The sequence below is a fragment of the Osmerus eperlanus genome, chromosome 12 (genome assembly GCF_963692335.1).
Source record: "Osmerus eperlanus chromosome 12, fOsmEpe2.1, whole genome shotgun sequence".
Lineage (NCBI taxonomy): Eukaryota > Metazoa > Chordata > Actinopteri > Osmeriformes > Osmeridae > Osmerus > Osmerus eperlanus.
Window position 1 is genome coordinate 13,694,226 of NC_085029.1, and position 17,810 is coordinate 13,712,035.

General features: G+C 42.4%; 1 protein-coding gene across 1 annotated transcript; it reads left to right on the forward strand.

The window, feature by feature from the left end:
* Nucleotides 1–5,739: 5,739 nt before the first annotated feature.
* kcnj12a (potassium inwardly rectifying channel subfamily J member 12a) lies at nucleotides 5,740–15,390 on the forward strand. Its single transcript, XM_062475441.1, has 2 exons — nucleotides 5,740–6,357; nucleotides 10,811–15,390. Exon 2 carries the CDS (start codon nucleotides 10,977–10,979, stop codon nucleotides 12,282–12,284), a length of 1,308 nt encoding a protein of 435 aa, XP_062331425.1. The 5' UTR covers nucleotides 5,740–6,357; nucleotides 10,811–10,976; the 3' UTR covers nucleotides 12,285–15,390.
* Nucleotides 15,391–17,810: the final 2,420 nt, after the last annotated feature.

Genomic DNA, 17,810 nt, shown 5'->3' on the forward strand with positions numbered 1-17,810 from the left:
TGTCTGGCGCTGCCCGGTTTCCTGAGGCTGGCGCTAAGACAGCCCCCTCCCTGTGCCCAGTGCTGGGGCCTCGGCAGGAGCTGTCCAATCACATTGCAGTTAAACCATCAAGGTTAGGGTAGAGGGACACAAGGAACACAGTGCTCCAGTGATGCTCTCTCTCTCTCTCTCTCTCTCTCTCTCTCTCGCTCTCTCTCTCTCTCTCTCTCTCTCTCTCTCTCTCTCTCTCTCTCTCTCTCTCTCTCTCTCGTGTCCTGGTTCTGCCACTATAACAATGGACTGAGAAAACTAAACACCCTTATAGGTTTAATAAGAACATGCTGTTTGAACCCATATCAATTCGGGATGGAGAATTAGTTATTGCTGCTACCATTCACAGTACCTCTGTAGACTGTACATCCCTATCCCTTAAACTCCATTTATCGTAACCCCCTGTCACCGTGCATGCTAGTTAATTCTGTCGGTGTCAATATGCAGGTTTAAATATCTCAACACCTTCCTAGCTTCATCTAAAATGGGGAGATATATAACACCCTCGCAGTCTAGCTGCACTGACAAACATTGGTCCATATCAGAACAGGAGGTGGGAAGACAGGTGGTCGAGAATGAGAGCTCCCTTGAAATTAGCCTTTTTCAAATGAAATTCCGTTCTAAAAATATTGCCATGGATTTACCCTAAAGGCACAGTCAGCTCGGTAGAGGGGTTTAATTCATGCCATGAGTGGCATCTGTTGAAAAGAACAAGGCATGTCAGGGGAGCCAGGGGAAACAAGGTAAACGGGAGTAAGGTGGCTGAGCGGTGAGGGAGTCGGGCTAGTAATCTGAAGGTTTCCAGTTCAGTTCCTGGCCTTGCCAAATGACGTTGTGTCCTTGGGCAAGGCACTTCACCCTACTTGCCTCGGGGGGAATGTCCCTGTACTTACTGTAAGTCGCTCTGGATAAGAGCGTCTGCTAAATGACAAAATGTAAATGTAAACTGGCGTGCAACAGTACCCTGCTCCTCAATTGTACTTAAACAGGTCTTGGAAAACCATCTCACTTGACTAACTTGTATAAATAATAGTTTAATTAAGATAAATGAGTCAGTGTAGGGTGTACATGTTTGGTAAACAACCATTTAGAAGAGCTGGCTGCTTGAGGCTCTTACTTTTTACAAAAAAACATGGACCTTAGACTGTAAAAAGAAAATAGCTAGAAAATTTGAAGTCATCAGACATTAGAAAAGCTGCAAATACGTTTCAGGTATTATTATGTAGATGAAACTGGAAGTGAGTTTGGCCTTCCAGTGCGTTGGGGTCATGGTTCAGGGGGGGTCAGGTGCAGCAGGAGTGAGGGCTGAAGAGGGTTGGTGGCGGGGACACAGAGGGGTATCCCCTCACGGGGAGGGTGGTGGGTTAGTGGACAGACAGACAGGAGCTTTTCTCAGCGTCCTGTCAGTGCGAGTGCCTCCAGGGGACAGAGTGAACCTTAGACCCACAGCAGAGCCACAGGCCAGCGACAACCTCCCACTTAGTACAGCCATTAGGTAATGAGATGCCTTAAAGCTAATGTGAAAAGGGGTCCGACAAAACCGTTTTCAGAACACTGATAAAGTGTGGCAACGTGCATGGGTACGTTATTAAGGAGTGATTAGTTACGTGTTTGCTACTGTGCTACTTAAACGCATCCTTAGGAATTTTATGGGCCCTGGAAAAGATAGAAATATCGTCTGGAGTGACACAGATGCCTATCTTGTTTTTAATTGAATAGCTGGTGTTCTTTTTTATATATAAGTGTGTCATATAGTCTGTGAGGTAAAAGTCCTGCGGGTGTTCTCAAACACACGTGTGTCTGTCACGGGGACAGCCTGGCGCGCGGAGGACATCGCTGGACCATGAATGCTCGAATTCATCTTGTTTAATAGAGTGTACTCACTCTGTCAGTGGAAACCCCATTGATCAAACAGCAATCCACCAGTTTACCACTGAGAAATAATGAGGCTCAAATAGCAAATCACCATTGCATAACTGCGTGAGACAATAGGTAGCATCTATGCCGCCTGAACGAACAATATATTATTTCATTTGCAACGGACAAGAGCTCTCTAATGCGCACGAAATGCGACTAATATGAGAGGAGGGTCTCTTGTGGAAATGTCCTGAACAACAACTCACTGTTTTGCTTCGTTGGTTAATTTTAACTTGAATCAACATTATACAGACAGTTAAATAATAGAAGTGACACCATTGTGCCACAGGGGCACATAAGGGAGGTAGGGCGGTCGGTCAGACTGCCATGCTAAGAACATCAGGTAGCCTATACAAACACTGCTTTCTTAGAGGTTGATTGTTCCACACAAAAATAGACTGTATAGACAACTTTTGCTAGCAAAATTAAAATCTACACATAAAGTCAAAGTTACTAGGTTACATTTGTAATGAAACGTGTTAATACATTCTCTTACAAAATTATGACTGAAAAATCTGTGGTTTTTATGTTAACCATCTTATCCTAAATGGCGTTGACTCAAAAAAATAACGTTTAAAATGAGCCTGATTATAGATTCTAGAGCCTGGATACTTGCTGTCTAAAGCTTGAAGTAGATCAGTCTTTATGGAGTTGATGAAGCAAGATAATAACTTTTACACTTAATTCAGAGTTGAAGGGTGGATGGGTTACGTAAGAGGGCAGTGAATACTGAATGTTCATGTCAGTGAGAGGCGGTCTGTAGGGCTACTTGTAATGATGATCTTATCAAACCATCATTATCTACTTTCAGGACACAAAGGGGAGCCAAGGACTGAGAGGAAGACCAGTGAAGAAGAGAACTTGAGTCATTATGTAACGGTATTAATGGTTTCTCATATTATGCAAATATGGCTCACTGTAGTACCAAGCTATAGGTGCAGTTCTGTGATCAGGACTTTTCAGGACACAATACTGAAACACGCATACACAGACACAATACTCTACACATACAAACTACTCTGAAGTTTGACTATTACTATAGACTACTGTACAGTACAGTGTTTATTAATAAGCCTAACCATTCTAGCTCATTTTAAACAACTGCAATATCCCCATTCCTAATCACCCCATGAGATGGCAGAAATTAAATGAAGTGAATAGGAACGGTCCCCAAGCCTGAAATAGCACTGTCGAAGGGAGGCACAGGGAGTAATGTAATTGGGGTGCTTAGTGACAGGCCGAACAGGGGAGGAGGAGGGGGGAAGTTCAACCCTTTCTCCTGGGCCTCCCTTTAGACACAGAAGAAGTAGTTCCATGTGGGAGGAAACAACCCTGTTCTTTTTGGCTGTTCCTTACATTTTAAGGTTGAAAGTTCAAATAAGAGGCAGGCTAAGGGGACTGAGGTATCTACTGTACAGGTAACAGTAGTGTCAAGGTTAGAATGTGAGGATGTGTGGAGGACATTGATGCCGTTTTGGCACATTATCATACAAACCCCTCAACTATAAATTGAATTCAACAGGATGTCACTTATACCAGAAGTGCTCAGTATGCTGTATAAATATGCCAATTGGCCAATCACTCGCAAATTGACATTGATCCTTCATGTATAAACAAATAAATTCTCGCTATTGAAATCTTAATTGAATCATTAATCAAATAACTGATCGTTCGCATTTTGGAAATGTTTTTCAATTTCAGAGTCAAAGGATAATGAGATTTCCCGACTAAGGTAGAGTGGAATACAAACTGTCAGCCATGATAAATCAATCACTTCTGTGCAATGACAGACAGACTGCCTCCTGGGATGACGGCGACTGGGGAAGATGACATGACACAATCACTATCATCGTTATGATCATCAAAGCTTATTCATAGGAACCTGGTGATTAATGCAGATTAGACCTCAGTAGTACAGCTGGCAGGAGCAGCTAGATCTCTCTAACACTGTGTTCTGCTTCTCTCTGGCTGCTTCACTCCATCTCTCTCTCTGCCTCTGAAATCTATCTGTCCCTCTCTCTCTCTCTCTCTCTCTCTCTCTCTCTCTCTCTCTCTCTCTCTCTCTCTCTCTCTCTCTCTCTCTCTCTCGACCACTCGTGGGTCTATTCCTTTCTCTTTTTCTCGGTCTCTCTGTCCCTTCTCCTCCCTCTATCTGATGAGTCATAGTCACACGGTGCTCAGTACAGGCAGGGTCTGTGTTTGGTTAACAGGCAACTGAGACGTTCTCACCTCTCTCATGCCGCAGTACAGTAGCCTACTGTTGGAAGCCAGAAACAGGACTGCTATAACTGTACATGTGCTCCCAGTATCCATGGAAGCAGCATCTCACTTAGACCTCTCCTGGGGAGGCAAACCCCACTTTGCACACACTCACACTCAGACATAGCTAACCCAGAGAGTAAGGACTTGCAGTGGCAAACGTAATGCCCCTAGTCTTTCTTGTTGAATTGTTGCTAGCACCAGGTATTTACAAAGACTCTATGATGACCATAAAGACCAGGCTTTCTTCACTATCAACACAGATACTATCTATATGCCGAAGTTTAGGGGAAAAGCACAAAAAAGGAAAAAAGAGAAAGGTTCCTTGGCTGATGATTCATAAGTGATAAAGATGAGCCAGAACCAGTCTTGCTGTATTTAGAATCTTCTCACTCTCTCCTCCCCCCTGAGTAATTGTCATCTCCTTTAGTGGTTGACTGATGACTGGCGCTCTGAAAAGATGTGAAAAAAGCATGCTATCCTTGCTAGGCAGCATGGATGATAATGTCACCATACAAAGCAGTCAAGGGTAATGTATTCCATGACAGCATCACCAGAAAAGCCACAGGTTGAAATTGTTCAAAAACACCAGAAAAAATCAGGAATAGCTTTGTATGTAAATATTTGAGATGAAAAGAACAAGATATTTTTTTGTCACATATTAGGTGGAGCATGATGCCGAAGAGAATCTCTGGTGGGGAGACTGTATGTACAGCAGTTCTTACTTGTTGATATCCAGGAAAAACTGGTTTCACTCCTCATGAGAAACGATAAGAGTTCTGTCGCGGTACACCTCTCTCTTTCACGCACACACACACACTTACTGAACACACACACACATCACAAGCCCTGGGGTCAATACTGATTACATGTTGGACAAGTGTGAAGGGCGTCTCCACATTAAGGCACACAGCCCAGCAGCACGGTCTATCAATACATCACACTCTATCGTCAAGGTGACATACCAACCGAGAACACCAAATAATGCATGAGCTACAGTATATTTGTGACAGGCATGTAGCAAACCCTCAGAACTCTCAGAAAGATGGAAGGCAAGTGACCACATTACAGGTGCTTTGCCTGACCAGATGAGGCCTTAACACAAAAAGCATGACTGCATGAAAATGTGTTCACAAAGAATTTGGCTTCACAGCCATAAGCACAACAAATTATATTTTGAGGTAGATGAAGTGGAAATTTGATGAGCGAAATTGGTTTTATGCGTGTCCAAGAATAACCATAACCCAACAAAAGAATCCCCTAAAAACGATAAGCTTTTCACTCATTCACTGAGATTCAATTATAACTGATCATAAACACAGCTTTCACACTGAATCATGGGTTTTGAATGATTTGTCTGTGCATCAAGTTACTGTCCACTGGCTGTGCCATGTCGTAGGAGGGAGGGAGTAAGAGAGGGAGGGTGGAGAGAAGGGAGGGGAAGGGAAAGAGCCCACACTGGCTGCAAATGGCAGCTTCTGTGACACAACGAGAGAGGGAGGGAGTTGGAGAAGAGAGACAGGGAGAGAGAGAACAAGCAAGACACTGTGAGGAGCAGAGAGAGAGAGAGAGAGTGAAAGAGAACTGCCAGATGAACTAGATCAGATTGCAGAGGCTGATAGAGAGGGGCTGTTCAGCTAATAAGCGGAGGTGACCCACTGGTTTTTGCAAAATGTGACAAATAGACTTCATGTGACTGAAGATGGAAGCTGAGCAGACCTCTTGAGTGACTTCAGGAGATGGAGATGCAACACAGTCCCTCATACTGGGAGCTTCTTCAGTGTCTTGTCTTCAACAGTTGATGACAGACTGAGGGGGGAGACAGTCAAAGAATCAACATTTGTTTTATTTTTATTTCGTGAGAGTGAGGAGGGCAGAACGGCCGTGAGAGTGTTTCTTGTATGTGCAATACACAAAAGACTGACAACACAGGGGACAAAACGCTCAGAGATATACGATGAAGAAATTCAAAGGGTTTCTATGCCTGTGGCTCAAAAGGATGGAGTGGTTCTATCCCTAGCTAGAGCATCTCACAGCAGCTCAGGGGGCTACAACTCTGAGGATGCTTCAGTTTGGCTAGATGGGATACCGGGTGCAAGGATAGTACTGCTGTTCGTCTACAGACAAGACCACACATGTTGGAAATATAAGGTAAGAAAAAGGACCTGAACACAAGTTTTGATTATGCCTTAATGTCTGTTTGATTAAATGAATCATTGGTCAGTGGTTTGATGGGTCTAAGAGTCTGGGCTGGCGATATATATCCCTGGCAGGTCCTTTAATTTAGGGTTGCTATCCCCTTCCCCTGATTAGGACAACTGTGCATTTTCCATGTAAATAATGTGTGGTAGAGATTGTGTGTACTAAACGGTGCACCCTGTCACTTCATACTGACACACTGTAACTAAACGGAGTTACCTGCCCCTTTAGAATAAAGGTTTCCAAAACGGATTCACCACATTCCTTTTGGAACCACAACACATACACAATAATTATGGGACCACTGGTTGCATTTGTGCAGAAGCAGTTTCTATGACATTGATTCTCTAAATTTTTTTAGATTATAAACCACAACATTCTCTATATCCTCTACAGCAAATTCACAAAAAAAAAAATGTTTGGATAGTAATCTGTACATACATTTAGATTGGTCTATATGTTTTTATAAATGTGGAGACAGGAGATAAAACAACAAGCATCATTATATTTTGCACATCTACTGATTATTTTCTCATTTGAATGGGCACATCCAGGAAAGGTCATGGGAATAAAGCAACATGCCCTCTGATATCTCAGAGCTGCCATTATGCGATCCACAGGGAGGCACTCTCTAACTGCATCCTCCAAATGAACAATACGCCGCTAGGTACAGAGAGGTGACCAAGACCTCAGTTTGCATCAAAATATCTAGAGGGTAGAATATGATATAGTATCCCTTGTTTCAGAGTCAGATCAATGGCCACTTCCTGATTTTCTTCTACACAAATAGCACACAAATAAACCGGACACCCTACCCTCATGTTACATTAGGATAAAGCTGGTGAAATGATATCTTTTATGTAAAGACGTTAACATAAAGCAGTATTTCCATCAAAGTCAGATTTCACCTATTTACTTGTACTGACTAGAGAATGAAAACTTGCATACTGTGACCATATATACGTTTTGATGAAAAAGACACCGATTAACTATATTAGGTTATTCACCTGTCCTTCGGTAAACAGGTGTATAGCAGTGAAACTGGTACTTTTTTTTACCCTGGCAGATGCTTCCTTTGTGGGAGAGATGCAGTCATTTAATTGATCAAGATAATAAAGTGTGACTCCACATATTAAACCAGTATGCACAGTGACATGCATTAACAGTTCAGAAAGGCAAGCCCACAGGCAAGGAACACTTGTAGATATGTTCTTAAACTGAAAAGTAAATGTTCTCCGAGTGTATTCATAGCATGGCATATTTACAGGTACGGTGGCCTCCAAAACGTCTTATCACAGTGCCTAAGTGATGAGTTATAGCATAGGAAAATACCTGTGGGTCACTTGAGATGACATGAGGGGAGGGGTAAGCTACAGGAAAACACAGGACACCGGATCCTCAGCCCTCCTTCCACAATAGCCGCCGGTGGTGGCCGCAGTTTCTGGCCCTCGGGCTCAATTTCCTGCGTTTCCTTAAGATAGAATACCCCTCTGCTCCACTCACAAACACTGACAGACACAAACACGCACACACACACACGCTGACACACACATAACTGCCAATCAACGGCAAAGGAATGAAGCCATTTTATTGTCCTTCCCTTGACTGAACTCACAAACTGCGTTCACCTGATTCCAGAGCTTCATCTCTCCTGTTCCCCTTCTATCTCCTCAGTGTACCTTTGGCTGCCTGTTGTTGAACTGTATCTGTGAGAGATGCTCTTTTAGATTGTGTCTTACTAAGTGACTAATAGGCTACCAGATAATCTCATGATACCTGAGTGCGTTTAAAGCAAATGTGGTCAGCACAGTCCATACATACTCTCATATGTGATATCTATGAAGACATCATACTTGTATATTCTATTGTTTAACTGACACACTGCATGTCGTACATCATAGATGCGTAGATAGGCTGAAGGCTCAGATGTTCCTTATAACACCTTTAGAGATTATCTGAAGAGATGATCGCAATTTCTTGTTACATAACTGACATGAAAATAAAAATAATTCTTTATCAAATGTCAAACAAGGCTTGAGGCGGTCTCATTCACTATAGATCTGAAGGTGACAGTCTCACAGCTAAATTCGGAAACAATTAGTTTAAATACTGGATGTCTGATATCATGCTGCATGTCAACAAAGTTGCAGTTCATGTTTTTGCTGTGTCACAAATAAGCGTGTGTCTTTTACAAACACAGCATAGAGTGAATGTGCTTTCAAACAAGACATTTCTCAAAACCCAAGTGATTCATCTGAACCCTCCTGAGGGTGTTTTAAAATCAAAGCCAAACCTTGTGTATCTAAACCTTTTCATATCGTAGGTTTTTCTTCTCTCAAACTGAGGCTTGGAGGCATTTACCTAATAACTCTGAGCAGGCAAAGGGGTTCACTTTCATTTGAACAATACATGGAACACCCGATACACTTCTATAGAATGATAGGTCGACTCAGAGAACCATAAAGGTCTGGCCAGGTCATGCATACAGTATACTGCAGAGTCAAAGAAGAAAGATGAAAATACATTGACTCAGCAAGACACTGTACAGCCACTGAAGTCCTCAAGTTATACAGTTAGCCCCTTGTCACAAGGCCTTAAGTGTTTGAACAACGATAGGAATCCACTTGAGCTTGTTGAGTATGATCTGTTTACTTTTTGAGGGACGATAATGAGATTATATAAGCCATGTCACTGAGGTAAAACAGACCATCCTGTATCAAGGTCAGTCATCGCCAAAGTAATGAAACGCAAGCTTGTACAATCAAAACGCAATAGTACCGACAGGTTGCTTGACAAAAGAAGGTAAATGCAGTAAAGATAGACAGCCAAGTTCTTCATGTGTAATAAATGGCTACGCTCATAAGGTACGTTTCACAGTGAGAGTAAGTGTGGTGAAAGTCTGTGTTAGACAGGGGGACTAGGGGGACTTGGGAGTGCATATCAGTAGGCCTTCAAGTCTTCGGTGTCCAGATTGTGATCAGGTGATAAAAGCTAGCTAAACCCAGAGGAAAGCACTCTTTGACCCTGTAACACCCGCTATGAAGCACACCAGCCAGTCCTATCTTCATGACATCCCTGGTAACCGCTGGCAACGGAATCTAGTGAGCTGACACACTTGAGACAGCATGAGACGATGGCCGATAGAGATTTCTGCCTTAATTGACTATATGTGTGAAGCTACAATACCTGTGATTAGTTTGTTTGTGTGTGTTTGTGTGAGTGTGTGCATGCATGCATAAATCAATCCCATTTGATTTTTCTTATTACCTTGCAGTAAAATAAGTTTTCACTCTAGACTTTGGATCTTAAAGTAGGTGATAGAGCTACTGTTGAGGTTGTGTAGCTAACTCCAGCATAGCAGGTGCCACGGGAAAATTGTATAAATTATATGACATCCTCATAGCATGATTAATATTATTGCAAACTGTACAGAATGAGGTCAAATAAATAGAGCTTGAAACCTGGCTAAGTAGTGACAGAAATGTTCATTTTTTAGGCCAAGTTGCCTCCTCCCTCCCTCTCCCTGTGCGAAGCATCTGGGATAGCGCACCCATGGAAACTGTGGCATGCACACTGGTCCCCTGGGTCTCAAATTAAATACACATGCACACACAGGCACACACACAGGGACACACATGCCCACACACCTGAAGGTATCACAGATTTAGTGCTGACAACCACAAACTTCACAAGTGTACCTCATTTGTACAACATTTGTACATATGTACAACATATATGTTCGGGCATGGATAACCTACATCTGATGTGACTGAAATATGATCTGATGATCATGAGTGGTGTTATGAAAGACTTCTTCAATCAATTATGCATGTCATCTAACTATGCTCGAGTGACTACTCTTCGATCCAGCTATGGTAGTAAAATAACACACAAACACCTGGTAGTCTGTGACTGGTGGCATTTCATCATTGTCAACATGCTTTAAAATGCAATGGATAAAAGCACAGGAAATTGCATGCAATAGAAGTTTCTGCATGAAGCCAGCTCCTCTCCACTTGCCCGGCTCTCAGCACAGACATGAGAGCACTTTGGAGACAGCCAATTGGAATGCACGTGTTGAGGCGTATTGAGTCGTGATGTTCCTCCAGAGAAGGATGTAAAGAGGGCGGGGAAATGCTCAGAGGGCATTTTTGGGGTGGTGAAGGTAGTGTAATCGGATATGATTCTGAATGTATTGTACGTGACATACTAAGGATCAATGGGTTATATTTTCACTCGGCATTCGTCATGCTCCACCATACACAAATGATAAGTCCAAAAACAGGAGGGGAAAAAAACAAAGACGTATTCACACACATGGTGCGATTAGTTAGCAAATGACTGGATTCATGATGTGCTATGACTGTAGTGACTAACACCTTTCCCTTTTCTCCTTTTCCTAAAGACTGGTTGGATCGAAGCACAAACCCCCAATCCTGCCTTCTCCCTGGCGTCGACAGCCTGACATGAGGCTTGGTTGGTAGTACCACCACAAGGGGCCTCGAAACGCACATCACAGTCCGGGCCTTCTCTGGCTCTCCACCCCTGCAGCCGGAGGCGCGGCCGGTAGCATGAGCGTGGGGCGGACCAATCGCTACAGCATTGTATCGTCCGAGGAGGAGGCCCTCCGCCTCACCACCATGCACGGCATGAACGGCTTCGGCAACGGCAAGATCCACACGCGCCGCAAGTGCCGCAACCGCTTCGTCAAGAAAAATGGGCAGTGCAACGTGCAGTTCACGAACATGGAGGATAAGTCGCAGCGCTACATGGCCGACATCTTCACCACGTGCGTGGACATCCGCTGGCGCTGGATGCTGGTGGTCTTCACGCTGGTGTTTGTGGTCTCCTGGCTAGTCTTCGGGCTGGCCTTCTGGGTCATCGCCCTGTTGCACGGAGACCTGGACAACCCGGCTGGGGACGATAACTTCACACCCTGCGTCCTCCAAGTCAACGGCTTTGTGGCGGCTTTCCTGTTCTCCATCGAGACGCAGTCCACCATTGGCTACGGCTATCGCTGCGTCACAGAGGAGTGTCCAGTGGCCGTCTTCATGGTGGTCTTCCAGTCCATCGTGGGCTGCATCATTGACTGCTTTATGATTGGCGCCATCATGGCCAAGATGGCACGGCCCAAGAAGCGGGCGCAGACGCTGCTGTTCAGTCACAACGCCGTCATCGCCATGCGGGACGGGAAGCTGTGCCTCATGTGGAGGGTAGGGAACCTCCGCAAGAGCCACATAGTGGAGGCCCACGTCAGGGCGCAGCTCATCAAAGCTCGGATCACAGATGAAGGAGAGTACATCCCTCTAGACCAAATAGATATCGATGTGGGCTTTGACAAAGGCTTAGACAGGATTTTTTTGGTTTCGCCCATAACCATCCTCCACGAGATCGATGAGGAGAGCCCTCTGTTCGGGATCGGTAAACAGGACTTGGAGACGGCAGACTTTGAGATTGTTGTCATCCTGGAGGGGATGGTAGAGGCCACCGCCATGACAACACAGGCTCGCAGCTCCTACCTGGCAACCGAGGTCCTGTGGGGCCACCGGTTTGAGCCAGTCCTCTTTGAGGAGAAGAACCTGTACAAGGTGGATTACTCTCACTTCCACAAAACCTACGAGGTACCGTCCACTCCCCACTGCAGTGCCAAGGACATGGTGGAGAACAAGTTTCTGGTCCCCAGCTCCAATGCCTTCTGCTACGAGAACGAGCTGGCTTTCCTCAGCCGGGAGGAGGAGGAGGAAGAGGAGGTGGGGGGTAGTGGCATCAGAGCTCTGGCCAGCCTGAGTCCAGACCGGAACAGTCGACACGAGTTTGAGAGGCTACAGACCCCCAGGGTACTGGATCAGAGATCGTACCGGAGAGAGTCCGAGATATGACCTCTAACCTTTGACCTCTACTATGAGGTCGACTTTTGATACCGTTTTATTTCCAAGGGTGAAAATGCAGAACAATGCAAAGTGCCATAGGAAAAGCTGACTACTGTGATGAGGATGTAAGGAGACAGTTGGGAGAAAGAGGGACTTTATTGGAAGTGCAAGCAGAAGTACACAGCTCACTAAACTGTGGTACAGAATGTCCACAACAAAGGAAAAGGCCAGTGAAGGACCTTCTTCCTTCAAACTTGAATCTTTTTTTCATAATGTTTAATTTGATTTGAGCGTGTTCAATGACAGTTCATCGAAAAAGCTATAAGGACGAAAACCTAGTAATCAAAATGTAGGTGTAAATACATTGCTTAGATAAGTTATGTTGCGTGTGGAGTATAATTTTTCAACAAAAAAACATCTTTAAAAAATGACTTTAAATTTTTAATTTGTCAAATTATAGTGTTACAGAATAGAAGCTTCCTGCAAGCTCCAACATTGCTGTAATTGTATTTGCTGGAACTGAGTTGTGAATGACTCCTGATTCCTGTACTCTGCAGCATTTGAAAGCCATTGGCAATGATAGGACAGCTGCCCACATGATGTTGAGAACAACTTGGGTTTAATATCAGTGTAATCTTAAATCAAATCTTTAAAATCAGTTGTGATGTGTATATGCATCATTTGCACTATTAACAGAATGGACAAATACTGTATATGTTGCAGATTGATTTAGAATGGGAGTAATGAACTAAAAGTATTTTTGATATCACAAATATTCTAAAACCATTTGCTTAAAACATACCATGTTGTGACAGATAAAGGATCATGTTACCCTGCTAAATATTGCATTGAATTCCCCTAAAGATCTGAACAACACATATTTCTTTCCTTTTAATTCAAAACCAAGATTGAAGCGAAACATCATGGGGATAATATCACTCTAGTCCATCTACATCTATTATTCTCTCTGAAAAAAATCTATGCACATAGATGTTATGAATATCAGGTGACGAAGGAGGGTTCAGTGGAGTTCTGTGGAATATGTAATGATGTAATCTGTTACCATCGCATGTTTCCACAAAAAGAACAGGTTGAAACAATCTGAGATGAAACAGTTTCCTAAATTCATTAAGAATGAAAGGCTTTCGTATACAGCTTCCCCTCTCAATACAGAGCAGGCATTGTTCTATTTTGATAGAATAGAAAACCAAATTGCACAAATTTAACAATGCATTCAGCAATTTAGCTATATAGGTATATATTATAGTTTGACATGCATGGGGAAGGAATGATACATAGTTAAGAGAGATTAAGATTTTTCTTCAATTAAATCTTTAATTAGATGAACTATTAGCGTCTCAACAGATTGTGCATGTGCAACAGTAAAACAACCCAGAAAACCGTAGGTTACATTCAGTGTACACATGGTCATATCATGTTTTGTGAATCATAACTAGCTATTTAAAAATACACTGTGTGTCAAAATATGTCCTTTATTTAGCAGCATTTAAGTCCCCTCGAAATTTGAGGCAATATCTTAAATGAAAAGACAGTGAGATTACATCTTAAGCAATAAAACTGAAATGCACCTTCATATTTATAAAGTAAACATGGCAGAGTCTGTGGAACCTGATTGTCTATCGATTCATTTGTGGTGATGCACCTTCTGTGCACTTTCACTGTCTCTAACAATGACGCTTTTCACCAAAACATGCACAGACCTCAGATCCTTCAATTCCTGTAGAGCTCTTCAAAATAAACAACATGTTCAAGAGCTAGTAGGTCCTGTTAAATATTACATAAGTAATTAGGACCATTATGACTAGCAAAGACACATGAAAGAAACTTTGTAAAAATTTGGGATGGGTTAAATTGTATTGTATTGGTTATAATGTATTCAAAGTTCTTTGCAAGAAAGCCATTAAATTAAATTAAGTATTAGCACAAAAGTTTCCAGCACAGTAACAAGCAAAGTAAGTAAAAAGTAATTTATCTAAATTAAAAACAAAAAAATACATATTTTGAATATGAAGAAATCATTTTCTGTTAGTTACTGTAGACTGAGTAGTTGCTAATTTAACAGTATCTAGCGAGACAATTAAGATGCATGACTATTTTTGGCATGTATAGCAGCATTTAAAATCTTCTCCTTAAATGTATTATGCCTATACCCTGAATTTACTGCTACACAAAACTGAACACAATGTACATGCTGTGTAATAATATACTGTACAATTATTCTTTCCCAATTGAGTGGAGATCCTATTCCCAAAGAGATGCCTTTTGTTTATTTCTCTTATGCCCTTATATTAAAATTAGATTTGTAAGTCATGAAAACAAAAAGAGAAACCTTCAAATGGTCATTAAGCTGGCTACAATGACTAATATTTTCCTAGTGGTCCTTTTACTCCACAGGTATGTGATTCTCTAAATATTTCTAAAAAACATATCTGTTTTGTAGAGCTTTTAGGACGCAGTAACATACATACATAGGTTTTTTGGATCATGAATTAAGCCTTCTTGTCCAATTCCTTGACTTTAAGTGCATTGCCTTCTGGGAAGGCTCTGGTACCCCCCCATGTGTGAAACCTTTTTACCTACTTGCAATGTTTTGGTGGTGAACATCATAGAGCATCATCAGCTTCTATGCTGTGTCATGAAAATGCATAGTTCCATCACCCGTTTACGTTTTCCCTCATTTTATAGAAGAGATTTTTTATGTTACCCCATCCCATTAACATAACAGAAACTGCACTAGCCCTAAGGACGTACCAAAGGTACAAAAAGTAGACTTAATGGACACAGATCAGCACATCTATTTTTGTATTAAGTTATTTATAACATTTCAGTATTTCCTTGAAATACAGTAGAGTTAAGTAAACAGTATGTATCCATTTTTGTATCACAGAAATCAAAAGAAAATCTGGTTCTTGTCTCCGTTTTAAAATATTGGATTTTTGTTTAATTTCAGCACAGAAGCTCATGAATAAACAGGTATTTCTCTTAAAGGGATTATTGGACAACTTTTGACCTCTGTAGAAGTCTTCCTAGCCCAGATAAAGACATGTCTACTGGGCTTTTTATTTTGATGGATAGTCAATTAAATTATAAAATTAAAAACCTAAATGTAAAACACATTTGTTGAGATCTACTTTTGTTCACAACTCAATATATTGTAGCTACTATTGTGAAACATTTAGAATTTTGCAGATATTACAAGTGATTGTGAATTGAAAATAATTTTGTTCTACCCCCCCCCCCCTGTCAAATCTTCGACTGTTTCTAGATCCAGGTCATGAGAAGGACTTCTTAACAAATGCCTCAAACTATACTTCACAGCATGATGGAGCACCAAGACAGAGATTCATGTCACCACAGTCAGATTATTCTATGGTCTCTGCCCAATAATTTAGAAAAGATGATAAAAGTCATCACTTTGACACACAGATTACAGTACCAGAGTCTATGAGCGGAAGCCTAGTTTCGGATCAGATCAGTGGACTGATGAATTGAGAAAGTGGTGCGTCATCCTTCGTTTTGCTTTGAAACAGTACATTCTTTGAGTACCACTCGTAATGTTTTAATACAGCCATAAATTCAGAACAACAACAGGGCATTAGCTACTGCACCACACCACATCATTGGCATCAATGACAAGTGTTCACCGAGGGATGAACAATCCTGTACTCGCATGTGATCCCCGAGCATTAAGTAATCTGAATAATTTAAGTTGGAGTGATTAAATTCACCTTGTTGAAGGACAGATGTAGGATTATCCAGGCAGAGCAGCTGTTCTAAGATCAGGGTTTAGGTCACAGAAGTGAGTGACACAGGGATCATAGAGGCCACAGTGGAAGGATCTGACAATCAGTTATGTAATAAGTCTGGTCTGGGCTGTCTGCGTGAATGTGTGATCATAAGTACATCTTAAAAGTAGCTTCCTAAATTCAGAGTTCATAGTCCCTAGGAAGCAATAGCATGATTTACCCTCTGTCTGCATGGCGAGGGTAGACTGGTAGGATGAGATCATCTATTATCTCATCACGTCATGAATAAACACAGTCCACATGGAGCTCCTCCTAGAGACAGAGGAAACTAAGGTGATGAGCTGGGAGTTTAATTTAATCCAAAAGCAGGTTCTCAAAGACAGATCATGGGACTCTAGACTGATGGAAACTGGTAGAAAGCAGGGCAGCACAAGTATTACCTGGAGAGAGACACAGGTGTTTTGTTTCTTTTTTCGTGCTTAGAAACAAGGTCGTAAATATACACACACACTGTAGGAGAGACACAGTTCCCCCCCCCCAACACCATGCTTTCCTCCCGACTGTACCTCATTGGTAAGGGTAGAACAAGCTGACATTCAGTAATGGAATATTAGTAGTAGTCTACAGCCCTGGGCTGTGAGTGTCACCACAGCTCCGTCCTCTCCCTTCACACCCACGGCCCCTGCAAATCAAACCTATTAATTACCATACGGAGGCAGCAGTCACGTGGTCTGCCGACCAGGGAAAAATAGCCTCCAGCTGGCTAAACCAACCAAAAACAACCCAAACACTGGGACTAACGCACCAATACTTGCCTTGTCTACATTTCTAATTTCTCACTTGTTTTTCCTTCTCTGTCCTGTTCTAAAGGCACGACAGGTTGCTTTTAAAGCAATGAGAAAACGTAACGTTGTTTTTCCTCTTTGATTTCTAATTGAATCGAATAGTGTTTGTGTATTTTTTTTTGCCTAAATTGAGAAAAAAGGCCAGGATGATACCTCCAGTCCCTTGGGAACATCCCCTTCTGTGCCTCCAAGTGAGCATGCCCACACACCCAGGCCAGCTGAGTCTTTTGATTCACATGCTATGAAACTACAGATGTTTCATTGAAAAGGCGAGTGACTATTAGAGCCAGACAATGAGACCCAGCACCCCATACTCTCTGGCAGCCAGGCCATACCGTGTATCTGGTGAATTTGCCCTGGATCACACTTCCCATAGCAGGGGCCGTGGGTGACAGTAAAACGATGGGCAGTCATGTTGAAGGGGCTATAAAAAGCACTGTGGTGTCAAGCTGTGCAGCTCTCAGGCCTCTTTCATTGCTCAAAGTACTCTCTATTAGTTAGTGTGACGACTTCACTTACTGATACAGACTTTTTGTTCTCAGGTTTTTACTCAGTGAATTATGGCAAATGATTCGATTAGCCATACAACCAGCAAACACACAACCTCTACAGAAGGCTGCAATTAGGCCGGGATGTTACAAGACAATTATTAGCTTTAAGCATGTACTGTATTTCCTTAATCCCAGCCTACACATAATACATATCTTAAATAGAAATATATTCCGCAAGCTTATTATGCTTGAGCATAACTTGAGCTTTGTGACACCATACCACCATTTATCTAGTCTCCGTTGTAACTGGACTTACTCAGCTCTGATTCATGAGACAACAAGGAGGACAACCTGAGGGGACGTGAGGGGGCCACACTCATTTCCTGGTTCTCAACCTGGATAATTACCTGCATGTGCCCATCGGCTCTCACT